Source organism: Carcharodon carcharias, chromosome 26 (assembly GCF_017639515.1).
Source record: "Carcharodon carcharias isolate sCarCar2 chromosome 26, sCarCar2.pri, whole genome shotgun sequence".
In the NCBI taxonomy this organism is placed as follows: domain Eukaryota; kingdom Metazoa; phylum Chordata; class Chondrichthyes; order Lamniformes; family Lamnidae; genus Carcharodon; species Carcharodon carcharias.
Window position 1 is genome coordinate 23960686 of NC_054492.1, and position 13461 is coordinate 23974146.

The window sequence follows — 13461 nt, forward strand, 5'->3', positions numbered from 1 at the left end:
TTTAGCCTAGTGGATGAGGTGCAGGTCAAATAGGCTCCTTTGTCCTAGAGTGTAGATGCCTAGCTGTAATCATCCAGGGAAGTGGGGAATATTCCATCACTTGCCAAACATGTATCTTCCAGGTGAAAGAAAGATATTGGGAAGTCCAGGAGGTGAATCACTCACTGTTGAATTCCCAGGCTCTGACTTCTTCAAGTAGCTTGAGTTTTTACGTGACTGGTCCAGCTGAGTTTCCAATCAATGGTAAACCCCCAGAATGTTGATGGTGGAGTCTCAGCATTGGTAATGTGATTGAATATCAAGAAGGTGGTCAGGCTCTCTTTTGTTGGAGATGGTCATTGCCTGGCGCTTGTGTGGTGAGGTTGATATTTGTCACTTCTCAGCCCAAGCCTGAATGTTGTCCAGGGGCTGAGACGATTATCCTACAACTACAACCATCTTATCTGGTGCCAGGTATGAATCCAGCCACTGAAGAGTTTCCCCCCTATTTCCATTAACCTCAGTTTACGAGAGGTCCTTGTTGCCACATTTGATCATGTGCTGCTTTTATCATGACAACCCATATCTAGAGCATTGAATACTTATGAGGAAGAACCTAAGGGTGGAATTTTATGCTGGCAGGATTTTATGGTCCCGCCAAAGTCATAGGACTTTTGAACGGCTCTCTGCACTTTATGACCCCTCCCCTGCTGTGAAAGGGCTGTAAAATTCCGCCCAAAGAGTAGGAGCATGTGTCAAATAGAATATTACATAACTGAAGATACAATACCAGGAGCAGAAAGAGGCCAGTGGGCCTGTTCTGCCATTCAATTAGATCATGGCTGATGTGTATCTTAACTCCATCTATCTGTTTTGGTTCCATAATCATTAATACCCTTATCCAACAAAAATCCACCAATCTCAGTTTTTAAATTTTCAATTGAGCCCAGCTTCAACAGCTTTCTGGGGAGAGAGTTCCAGATTTCCAATGCCCTCTATGTGAAGAAGTGCTTGCTGACATCATCCCTAAATGGCCCAGCTCTAATTTTATGGTTATGCCCCCTTATTCTGAACATACTATCAGCAGAGGAAATAGTTTCTCTCTGTCCACTCTATCAACTCATGTACTCATCTTAAACATCTCAATTAGATCTCCACTTAATCTTCGATACTCGGGGAATACAAGTCTAATCTGCACAAACACATCACATATCAACACTAATATTCATTACGTAGTTTATTTTTCCCTCATTATTTTCTATGTTGGTTTTCAGTTTATCAGACATGTTTAACCGATTTTTTGGTTAGCCAGAAAAGACTTCTATCTGTCACATTTCTCCACTCCACCAATGTCATTTAGTTTTGTCTTCCCATCTCCACGTATTGCACAGATGTTTTCTGCGAAGATGCTTGGATGCCATGTGCAGTCTGCAATTCACTATCTCCTTAATCTTCCCAATCAACTACAGCAAATGCCAATTTGCTTTGAGTGGACTTTAATGAAGTTATGTTTAATTTCAGTTGTTCAATTGGACATAATGACAAAAATGAATTGGTAATTTGGGTTATTCCATGATGCAGGAGCTTGGATTGTAAACCAGTGATTTTATATATTTCACCTGCTGTTTAACTCTGATCTGGTGTAATGTTGGTCAGCCATCATCCAATTTAAGGGTGGAATAGGCTCAAGGGGCTGAATGGCATCCTCCTCTTCTTGTTGCAATTGACATAAAGTTCCTACCAAAGCAATTTCCCATTGGCTTAGGAATTTCACAGACACCCCTCCGCTTTGAATTCCCAGTGAGGTTTTGCACTGATTCAATATTTCTCAGAAATCTGGCTTGATTTTCTAGATCCCAGCAGAAGGGGAAAAACCAACAACAACCTGCATTTACATAGCACTTTTAACATAGCAAAAATATCCTCAAGGTTATCAAATAAAATTTGACATTGAGCCACATGAGATGTTAGGACAAGTGACCAAAAGCTTGGTCAGGGGTTGGTTTTAAGGAGTATTTTAAAGGATAAGAGTGAGATGGACAGGTTTATAGAGGGAATTCCAGAGGTTAGGGCCCTTGCAGCTTAAGGCACAGTCACTTAAAGTGGAACAATTAAAACAGGGGATGCACAAGAGGCTGGAATTGGATGAGGCAGATATCTGGGAGGAATAACCCTTCCCTCCTGGTGAGGATGGAGTATCTGTCCTTTGTGTCAAAATTGAGTTCTGGCTCTTTTCTGTCCCTCTCACATTCTCTGCCAGCCTCTCTCATTCTCTTTCTCCATGTCTCTCTATAACCCCCTCTCTCTATTCCTCCTTCTCTGTTTTTGTCCATCTCTCCTCTCTTTGTTCATCAATCCCTGTCTCTGTCCTTCTGTCTCCCTGTCCATCTGCCTCCTTCTCCCTCTCTCTCTGTTGCTCCCGGTCTCTCTCCTCTTTTTGTCTGTCTGTCCCCCTCTTTTTCTTTCACTCTCTGTCTCTTGATGCCTCCCTCTCTATTTCTCCCTCCCTCTCTCTCTCTCTTACTCTTTGTCTCTCAGTCTCCATCTCTCTCTCCCTCTCTCACTGACTCCCTCTCTGTTTCTCAGTTTTACTCTGTTTCTCTCCATCTCCCTCTCTGTTCCCCTCTCATTGTCTTCCTCTCTCCCTTTGTCTATCTTTTTCTATCTCTCACTACCTCCCTCTCTTAATGTCCCCCTTTTGCTGCCCCTTTCCCTCACTCTCTCTGTCTCTGTCCCTTTCCCTCTCACTCTTGGCTCTCTTTGGCCCTTTCCTACTCTCTGTGTCTTTCCCCTCTCCTTCTCTCTCTCACTTTCTCTTTCCCCCTCCCTGTTTCTTTCTCTATATTTCTTTCCCTTCCTCTCCCTGTTTCTCTCCCTCTCTGTGTCCCTTTCCCTCACTCTTCTTCTTCCTATTTCTCTCCTCACTGTCTCTCTCAGTCTCCCACTATCTCTCTGTCTCCCATTCTCTGTCTCCCTCCCACTCTCTGTATCTCTCCCTCTCCCTTTATCTCCTTGTATCTGTCCCCTTCCCCCTGTCCCTCTTCTTTGCCATGTTTCTCTCCTCTCTGTCCCCTTCCCTCTCTCTCTGTCTCCCCCTCTCTCTGCCTCCCTCTCTCTATATCTACATCTCCCAATCTCCCTCTCTCCATCTCTCTGTCCCTTTCTCCCTCTCTCTCCTTCCTGCTTCTCTCCCTCACTGTTTCTGTCTCCCTTCCCCTCTTGCTCTCCCTTCGTCTCTCTCTACCTCTCCTTGTCCTTTCCTTTCTCTGCCTTCCTTCCCCTCTCTTTCTCCCTTCGTTGCTCTGTCTCCCTTCCTCTCTCTCTCTCCCCTTTTCCTTCCTCTCTGCATCCCTCCCTCTCAGTTTCCCTCTCTCTGTCACTCTCCGTCTCCCTGCTTCTCCCTTCCTCTCTCTCCCTCCCCCCACCCATCTCCATCTCTCTGTCCATGGTGCTGAAATTAACTTGCAGGCAGCACCACGTGATGCGCCTACCCCGATCCCGGAGGCTGGCGATCTGTGGAGTTTGTAGCCGCCACAGTGAAGGCAGCCTATTTACAGTTTATGTTTAGAACTGGGCAGGGGCAGGAGGTGGTACCGAGATGCTTGAAGAGAGAAAGAAGAAAATGATGTAGAGGCAGGATTTTGGGGGAGCAGTGCTTGATTTTTTTTTGGAAGTGGCTGGGGATTTAATTCGAGTTTTGTGTCACTGTAAGTTACTGTTGCTGGTGAATCGAGAGTGAGGGAGATGTGAGGATTGAGACTCTGCTGCTGCGGCAAAAATGCAGAAAGGAATCCGCCTGAATGATGGGCACCTTTCATACCTGGGGGTTCTGGCCAAGAAAGATGGAACGAGGAAAGGTTACCTGAGTAAGAGGAGCTCGGACAACACCAAATGGCACAACAAGTGGTTTGCCCTGCTTCAGAACATGTTGTTTTATTTTGAGAACGATTCCACCACGAAAGCCTCTGGTCTCTACTTACTGGAGGGGTGCGTGTGCGAGCGAGCACCGTCACCCAAACCATCGCTCTCAGCCAAGGAATCCCTGGAAAAGCAGGTAGGAGAGAGAGAGAAAAGGGGAGGCGGGGGGGTGGGGGGTGGTGGAGGGAATCCACCGACTGTCCAGTGCCTAGTATGCAGTGACTAATATCCAGTGTCCAAAACCAGTGCCCAGTGTCAATCAGGGTTCAACCAGATGTCCATAGGTTGCAGACTTTTTTTTAAATTTAAAAATGCGCTCAATCCTCACATGATAAACCCGAGAGCGGTGTCTTTGATCCATTTAAAGATTCACAACTTGTTCACACGGTTTTTTAAAATAATCCCAGTGCAAAGACTGCGGACCAATCTTGCCAAATAAACAAGTGGGAAAAGGATGGAAAATGCAACATTTTCAATTGAGACTAAATCCATTTTGGTGCATTGGGATTTCATGAGTCGTTAATGTCGAATCGTAAGAGAAAAATCGAGCGGTGATAAAATCACCATTAATATCACCATTAAAAACAACTTATTGAAAAAACTGACATTTTTCTCCTGTTTTGCTTGGATCTGCGACGTTTAAATTATTAATCGGTAGTTGGCTTTATCAAGGCGATGTGTGATTCTATTTTTAACAGTTAATCAGTCACAACACGAACCTTTACAAAGCAGAGGAGCGAGAGACACATTTCTGCTTCTCAGATTTTAACAGATCTTTGAAGTAAAGTCGTTTCCTGCAGAGATGACAATATTACGAATTCTCAAAACAATAAATTATGCAACATGTCAGATGCACTGGTTTATAAAATTAGATAAAGTTAATTAACCGTTGCTTGGACAAAGTGCCTGGGACTAGCGATGAGTGAAGCAGGCGGATCTGTGAGAGTTATTTTTGTAACATGGAAAAGGCTCTAGGACTTTCTAGACTCAATGTCTCCGCCCCACGTATTGATAGGGTAACTGCAGGCTCCCACACTCCAGCTCTTTCTGTGGCATCTGCCGAATTCAGTGTTTTAATTATCCTTGAATCCTCAACTGTTTTTTTTTCAGTCATTTTTTTACGGATATCAAAACGCGTCAAACAAAACCAAGGACTGTTTTTTTGGGGTAGGGGGAAGGGTAAATTCCTGTTTCTTTACATAGAGGAACTATCTTAATGTCAAAATATCAACTGTATTTGATCGATCCCCAGGTATCCATAAATCCAGATGAATGTACCTTTGTCAAAGATTAAATATTAGAGATGCCCTTGCCTCAATAATGTGTTACCAAGTGCGTAGATGATTTCCTGAATAAACATCATTTTCTCTCTACTGTCTATCATTCTTTACATAATCTCCTTATTTCATCCTGCAACATTTATGTCAACATCTGACACATTAATGTCCCGCAGTATCAGTGCAATAGTTAAACTACCTCCTGCACCATCTGTCCCTCAGTGACTGTTTTGTCTCACTGTTCATTTTCAAACAAGTCAAAACAAATAAAAAAATGTAATGGACTCAATTTGTATGTGTTTTATATATAAATCCAAATAGGTTTTGAATTATCAGAATGTGAAGAGCTGTCAGCATGAAGATTTCAGGCAAATTGAAAGGAGCAGAGGGAGGTTTCAGATCATTGCAGGAATGGGCCAGTGAACATAAAACAGTCCTAAGATGAGCAAAGATGAACAAAACAGGGCAACACATCTAGTGAGTTTTAATCTCCCTTCTTCAAAGGACACAAACATTCATAGACACGGACATGTACACACAAACATACATATACATATTCATATTCGCGCGTGCACACACACACACAAAGGATTTGGACAATCCTAGTCGACAGTGTGACTGGTATTCAACCAGTGAAGCTGCAAGGATTGCTATTGGATTGTTGCCTTGGTCCAGTAGGAGATCTCTCTCTCTCTCTCTCTGGGATCAGGGCTACAGCACTGAGGAGAGGGAGCTTCACTGTGCATCTGACAGGAGCGTCTCTGGCCTTGGAATGACAATGGGTGTGAAAAGTAGGGCATACCCCAGTCTCAGTAATGACAAAATGTGAAAAAACTCTAGAGATATACACACCTGAATTCCTCGGCAACAACATGAAAGTTTGGACACTAATTCAACCATCAGAATCTGAGAATCTGGAGGAATGACTGAGCTGGGGATGTGGAGACTGGGAGCTGGGATTGTGAGGATCGTGGGGGGTGGGAGCTGAGATTGTGAGGATTGTGGGGACTGGGAGCTGGGATTGTGAAGATTGTTGGGGGTGGGAGCTGGGATTGTGGGGACTGGTGTAACAGGCCGAGGAATGGAGTTCAACAATGTGACTGGGACAGTATCAAGGGAGGACTTTAGGGCAGCCAAACAATTTAGTAACTGCCCAGGTGTTTGATTATTAGTAAGGTAATGCTGTGCATTGAGAATTAAAATTGAAGAATGGTTTAATGTAAACAATATCTTTTTCATTCATGGTATGTGATTATTGCTGGCAAGGTCAGCATTTATTGCCCATTCCTAATTGCCCTTGAGGTGATGGTGGTGAGCTGCCTTCTTGAACTGCTGCAGTCCACATGGTGTAAGTACACCCACAGTGCTGTTAGGGAGGGAGTTCCAGGATTTTGACCCAGCGACAGTGAAGGAACGATGATATAGTTCCAAGTCAGGATGGTGTCTGGCTTGGAGGGGAAATTGCAGGTGGTGCTGTTCCCATGCATTTGCTGTCCTTGTCCTTATAGGTGGTAGAGGTCATAGGTTTGGAAGATGCCGTCAAAGGAGCCTTGATGAGTTGCTGCAAATCATCTTGTAGATGGTACACACTGCTGCGACTGTGCACGATGGTGGGGGGAGTGAATGTTTAAGTTGGTAGATGGAGTGTTCATTAAGCCAGCTGCTTTGCCCTGGATGGTGTTGAGCTTCTTGAGTATTGTTAGAACTGCACTCATCCAGGCAAGTGAAGAGTATTCCATCACACTCTTGTCTTATGGCTTGTATATAGTGAACAGGTTTTGGGAAGTCAGGAGTTGAGTTACTTGCAGCAGGATTCCCAGCCTCTGACCTGCTGATATTAATGCATGTGTGACTATATTGAAGAACAAGCCTGTACTTATTTATATATCACCCTAGCTTGGCAATTAATTTATTGTGTACCCACCGTGTCCATCATTTTAGTTATATACGACCCCAGACAGGTTGGATTCCAAACACTATTATTATTATTACAATGAAATTCCTCAGGATCTCCCTCCAAGCTCAATATTCTCCCCATTTTCCCTGCTGCACAAATGGCATCCATTTCCTGGAGTATGGGGGTGTTCTAATTGAGGTGTTTAAGATAATTAAAGATATTGATTGATTAGATAGAGAAAAATCTGTTTCCTCTGGTGGGGTGAACCAGGGCATAACCTTAAAATTTGAACTAGGCATTCAGAGTTATTGCCAGGAAGTGCTTCTTCACAAAAAGGGTAGTGGAAATCTGGAGCCCTCTCTCCCAAAAGAGCTGTTGAGGCTGGGGATTAATTGAAAATTTCAAAACAAAAATTGGTAATTTCTTGTTAGGCAAATATATCCAGGGTTATGGAACCTAGGCAGGAAAATGGAGTTAACAGACAAATCAGCCACGATTTAACTGAATGGTGGAACAGGGTCAAGGGCGTCAATGGCACCTTCCGGTTCCTATGTTTGCTCCTATCACTTACATGTAGGGTAGAGTTCTACAGGGCTCTACCTGTCCAGTATCCATCCTCCAGTAGGGTCACTGGTTAGCAATCAGAAGCGAAATCCTTGGCTCTTCAGGGTTCTTCTTCCCAGTGAGGGCACTGAAGCTAATTTGTTCTTGCATTGTTTCAGCTGAAGTCAGGAGGTCAGCCACATTTGCACCAACTTGGAGCGTTCCCTGTGATGTAATTAATCACTGAGCCACCAGGGGGCACTATACCTCAGCACAAGAATGCGCTCACTCCCTGGAGAAATAGAGTTCTCCCCAGTGCTCTGGCCATTATTTATTCCTCAGTTATCACCTAAAATAGATTATGTGTCCATTATCATATTAATATTTGTGGGTATCACATTAATATTTGTGGGAGCTTGCTGTGCACAAATTGACAGTTGTGCTTCCTACATCAGTTACTACACTTCAAAAAATACATTATTTGCTACAAAGCACTTTGGGTCATCCTGAGGTCAGGAAAGGCGATTTAAAAATGCCAGTCTTTCTTTGCTCTGTGTAATTAAATGTGGTGAGATTGTGGAGTATAGCACCTTTAATGTAGTAATTCATCCCAAAGCGCTTACCATACTGGAGTATAGCGAACAGAAATCACTGCTTGGAAAAACAGGTAATGGGTATGATACACTGGTACACAGAGAGAGACATTTTTCCATCACAAACCTGGTATTCAAAGCAAGCTTTCCAAAGTAGCTGATAAGGAGTTGGACAACTATAATTCTTCCAGACTCCCAATTTCTACCCTCACTAGCTATTGCTTGCAGGGCAACAATGAAGGTATCAATATATGTGATGTGCTGGTAGGTTAACTGAATTTCTAAAACATTTTGCAATGTGATAAGTTTAGAAGAAAATTTTCCTCCATCACTAATCAAATCATTCTGGCTAATTCTTCTCCAAGATAAAAATAAAAACAAAAATGCTGGAAAAGCTCAGCATGTCTGGCAGCATCTGTGGAGAGAGAAACAGAGTTAACGTTTTGAGTCCAATATGACTCTCCTTCAGAACCTCTCCACGATACTTAGTCTTTGGGAAAGGGTACAGAAAAGATTTACTGGAATGATACTGGGAACAAGAGATTTCAGTTATCTGGAGAGACTGGAGAAGCTACTTTGTTTTCCTTGAGCAGAGAAGATTAAGAGCAGAATTTTTACCTCTTCATGTGGGCGCAGCGGGTAGGCCTGGGAGCGGCCGCGAAACTGACCGTCGCCTGCAATCGGGTCCCAATTGCAATTTCATGCTGGCTGGCCAGTTAAGGGCCAGCCAGCATGAAAGGGGTGGTCCGAGCCTCAGCGGGGTGGGGGAAGGAAGAACGCTAGTGCTGAAATGTGCTCATGCACAGGGGTGCACTCAGTGATAGATCCCTGAAGGCACAGAGCTGGCTCAGGGAGCTGAAGATTTTTAACCTGACAAATAAAGAATTGAAAAATAAGGAAACGTAAGAAACATAAGAAATAGGAACAGGAGTAGACCATTCAGCCCCTTGAACCTGCTCTGCCATTCAATAAGATCATGGCTGACCTTCTTGTGTTTCGATTTCCACATTCCCATCTAACCCCAATAACCTTTGATTGCCTTGCCTAACAAGAATCTATCTACCTCTGCCTTAAAAATATTTAATGACCCTGCCTCCATGGTGACTCTGTCACTTGAGTAGGGACATGTTAAAAATGAGTTTTAAAAGTATTAATTTTTTTTTAACACTGGTCAAAACCTCATCCTGCCCATGGATGAGGTTTCGCAAAAAATAGGCCGCTTGGCCTATTCACTCACCCACCAACTTAAGGTTGAACGGGCAGGGAAAAATTCAATTAATTAATTAAAGGAGTTAACAGCTGTCTTCATTGTCGGTGAGCGCGCTGCTGACTCCCGCGTGCACCCACCAACTGAAATATTGCGCACTATTTTACTCCTGTTCGGGTCGGGCATCCCACCTGATGAGGGAAAAGTTCTGCCCTAAGAGAGGGTCAGTAACCAGAGGGGCACAGATTTCAGGTGATTGGCAAAAGAACCAGAGTGAAGATGTTATGTCTCGAAATGCACTGCTTGAAAGGGCAGAAGAAGCAGATTCAGTAGTAAATTTCAAAGGGAATTTGGAGGTATAAGTTGCATTTCACCAGCCAAAAGCCACACTGCCTACTAACGCATTAGTCAATGCAAAGGGAGTGTGGTAGTATAATATTGAATGGCTAACTTGATACCAACCATTTTACATTATAACAAGAATTTCAAATTAGTAGCTGCATCATTTCAAGATTTCCAGCAATGGGTTTGTGTCAGGAATAAAATATGACTAACTTTTAGCTAAAAAAAAACAGCTGAAGGTGTTTTATTTTCAATTTTAAAAATTGATTTTGTTGGAAATTATCAGGATTATCATGTGAATTCTATTCATGAAATTAATGCATTAAGATGACAACAACTGGGATTGGTGTGACTCCTACGATTTTTCCAAGGTTCTGGACAGCAGGAAGTCTCTGCCAGGAATGTTTCCTGTCTCTGTGGTTTGATTGCTTCTATTCAAAATACAAAACACTAGCATCAAGTGCACTGGTGTTACAGGGGGATTATATTGGTCAACAGCTCAGAATGTGCAAAGTATCGAACCTCTCAGATGAAGCAAAGTGGGTCTCATACTGAGTCAATGCTCCCAGAATGGGGGAGAGACAATTACAAAAGATAGTGGCGGTAATTTTGACTTTGGACAATAGTGTCTTTAATAAGAACGGAACAGGGGAGAGGTTTAAACATGTGGCTGATCCAATATTGAGGATTACCCTCAGTAAACATTTGCCAAGGAAAAGAACTTCCTTCATGAAGTAGATCAGCAAAACCAGTTTAACAAATGGCTACACAATGCATGCTTTCTTGATGTCTCTTTCAGTCTCTCCCTCTGTCTGTCTATCTGTTGCCCATCTGTTTCGCTCTTTCATTCTCTCTTGTACATAAAGGTTGCCAACCTTCCATGATTGCCCTGGACTCTCCAAGAATTAAAGATTAATCTCCAGGACACTGTTGTGAGCAAAAAACACAGGTAGAAAAGGCAAAAAGGCATTAAAATAAATTGTATGGGTACTATTTTCAATTTCTTGAGCAATTTTGTTTACTAGTTATAAAAATATTAGAGATGAGAAAGAAAAGGCTGTTTGACCAGGTGGGGCATTTGGATTGGGGCATTTCCTAACTATTCTTGTTAGGAAACCTCCAGGAATACATCCAACAGGACTCAGCAATCCTAATTAGCCTCTCTTGTATATTTTTTAAAAACTGAAGTTACGTTTTTCTTACTAATTCCACTACCTGAGGTTTTAGTATCATCATAATATAATATAAACAACAACGGTGATTGTTAATTATGACCATATCTCTCATTAGCTGCATATATGACTAAATGTTTATTAAAGGCTTTCCTTTCTGTCTGTTTTTTGATGGCAAGGGTTGTGTCAGAGAGCATCTTTTGCAGCAATCTGGTTACATTGAGTTATTTTGGGGGCTGGTGGGGGGAGGGGGAGGAGCTCAAGAAGTTTTGTGCAATATGATTGGTAAATATAAAATACTTTAACTGGAAAGAGACTCAGCCAATGATGAATTGATGGGCAAAGGTGTTGCATGATGGTCACTATAGCAACAAAACCTTCTAATGGGATGGCTAGTTACACAGGAATGTTATAAACTCAGTAAGATGGAGCTAACGGAAACCCCGTGGATTGCTATGAGGTAATCTGGATCATGGTTATGATGTTTTGCTGCTAAAATGGACCCCTGTTTAAACTGCCCTGTCCCTTAAAGATGACTGCTGAAGTATTTCCCATTGGAAAGTGGCAGAACTGGACAAATCCGTGCAATTTCAGCTGCTTGTTAACTTCTGAGATCAACTAGAGGTTAACTACAATTGCTTTGGGGAAAGGCAAATTTACAAGGGCAGGAAAACTGAGGAAAATGATTACTTGGTCATTTTAAAGTCCTATCATGATAGTGACTCGCCCATCAGTAAAACACAGATAATTCTGAGTGGAGGTGTTTTTACAATAGAAACTGTCTTTGTAAACTCATCACACTGCAATTATATTCTCTCACCAGTAGCAGCTCTGCAGCACCTCCACTGGGAAGGAAAGTGTAATTGCATCATGACCAGTTTACATAGTTAATTCCCATTATAAATATACAGATAGGCATTTAGAATAGAAAGGATTGACAGACAGTGCAGGCAGAAAAATTGGATGAGTGCCACTCCAACAACACCCAAGAAGCTTGACACCATCCAGGACAAAGTAGCCCACTTGATTGGCACCCCATCCACAGACATTCACTCCCTCCACCACCGACGCACAGTGGCAGCAGCATGTACCATCTACAAAATGCACTGCAGGAATTCACCAAGGCTTCTTAAACAGCACCTTCCAAACACACGACCACGACCATCTAGAAGGACAAGAGCAGCAGACACATGGGAATTCCACCACCTGGAAGTTCCCCTCCAAGCCACTCAACATCCTGACTTGGAAATAATTGCTGTTCCTTCACTGTCACTGGGTCAAAATCCTGGAACTCCCTCCCGAACAGCACTGTGGATGTACCTACACCATATGGGCTGCAGCGGTTCAAGAACCACCACCACCTTCTCAAGGGCAATTAGTGATGGACAATAAATGCTGGCCCAGCTAGCAAAGTCCACATCCCACAAATGAATAAAAAACAGTAAAATATTTAATATATTATTACCTGTATAACAGTGTGTATCTTTTCTTTTAAATTGGGAGACAGCATGCATCACAGTGCAGTAGAACAAGATTGAAAAAAATAAAATGCAAGGCGGATCAGAAATTCGTGATTTGGGCCAGCAGGCTTGGGCTTAAAGATTGTAGAAGAATGGGAGGTTAAGGCAGAGGAAGAGATCCAGTTTGAATATCTAGGGAAAAGTGAGTTGAAGAAGGAGCAGTGTTAAATTGGAATTACAAGACAAAGGGAAGAAGGGGGAAGAAAGAACAGAATTGTATATGAGGAACAAGGGAGGAAGTTCAGAGGAGATAACAGTGGCATAAATAAAATAGTGACAGGAAAACAATGAGCAAGGATTGGAAATGGAGGTGAGGGAGTGATTGCCTTCAGATTTCTCATGAATCCTGTCTAGGGGTGGGAAAGGGGTGTAAGAAGTCTTTTTTTATACATTCATGGGATGTGGGTGTTGCTGGCTTGGCCAGCATTTATTGCCTATCCCTAATTGTCGTTAGGGCCTTTAAGAGTCAACCACATTGCTGTGGGTCTGGAGTCACATGTAGGCCAGACCAGGTAAGGATGGCAGATTTCCTTCCCTAAAGGACACAGTGAGCCAGATGGGTTTTTATGACAATTGACAATGGTTTCATGGTCATCAACAGACTTTTAATTACAGTTTTTTTTTATTGAATTCAAACTTCATCATCTACCATGGTGGGATTCAAACCTGAGACCCCAGAGTTTTACCCTGGGTCTCTGGAATACCAGTCCAGTGACAATACCACTACACCACCTCCTCCTCCTCCTCCCACCTCTCCAGATGTGTAACTGTTTTCAAAACTGTAACAAGCTTGGTCTTTAAGTTGACTGAAAATGAGCACAGTTTGGCACTAGAAACATTGAGCTTGCCTTAACAACCGAGGAGTTCTGAGAATTCCATTTGAGGCCACAGGAGATAGTGAGACTGAGGAAGAAGAAATGGATGGGCTAAGTCCAGACCTGAGGTGGTTGTGGGTTAGGTTTGTGAGCAATTATAACACTGACTTTGAAGAGCTGAAGGAATCAAAAGTCTAG

The 13461-nt window shown here is 42.8% G+C and overlaps 1 protein-coding gene across 1 annotated transcript in view; it reads left to right on the plus strand.

Moving 5' to 3' along the window:
- Positions 1-3757: 3757 nt before the first annotated feature.
- The window catches only part of rasgrf1 (Ras protein specific guanine nucleotide releasing factor 1), a 106560-nt gene continuing 96856 nt past the window's right edge, over positions 3758-13461 (plus strand). The window contains exon 1 of the mRNA XM_041175145.1: positions 3758-4033. Coding sequence (XP_041031079.1) covers positions 3758-4033 — 276 coding nt within the window. The remainder of the gene's footprint in view (positions 4034-13461) is intronic.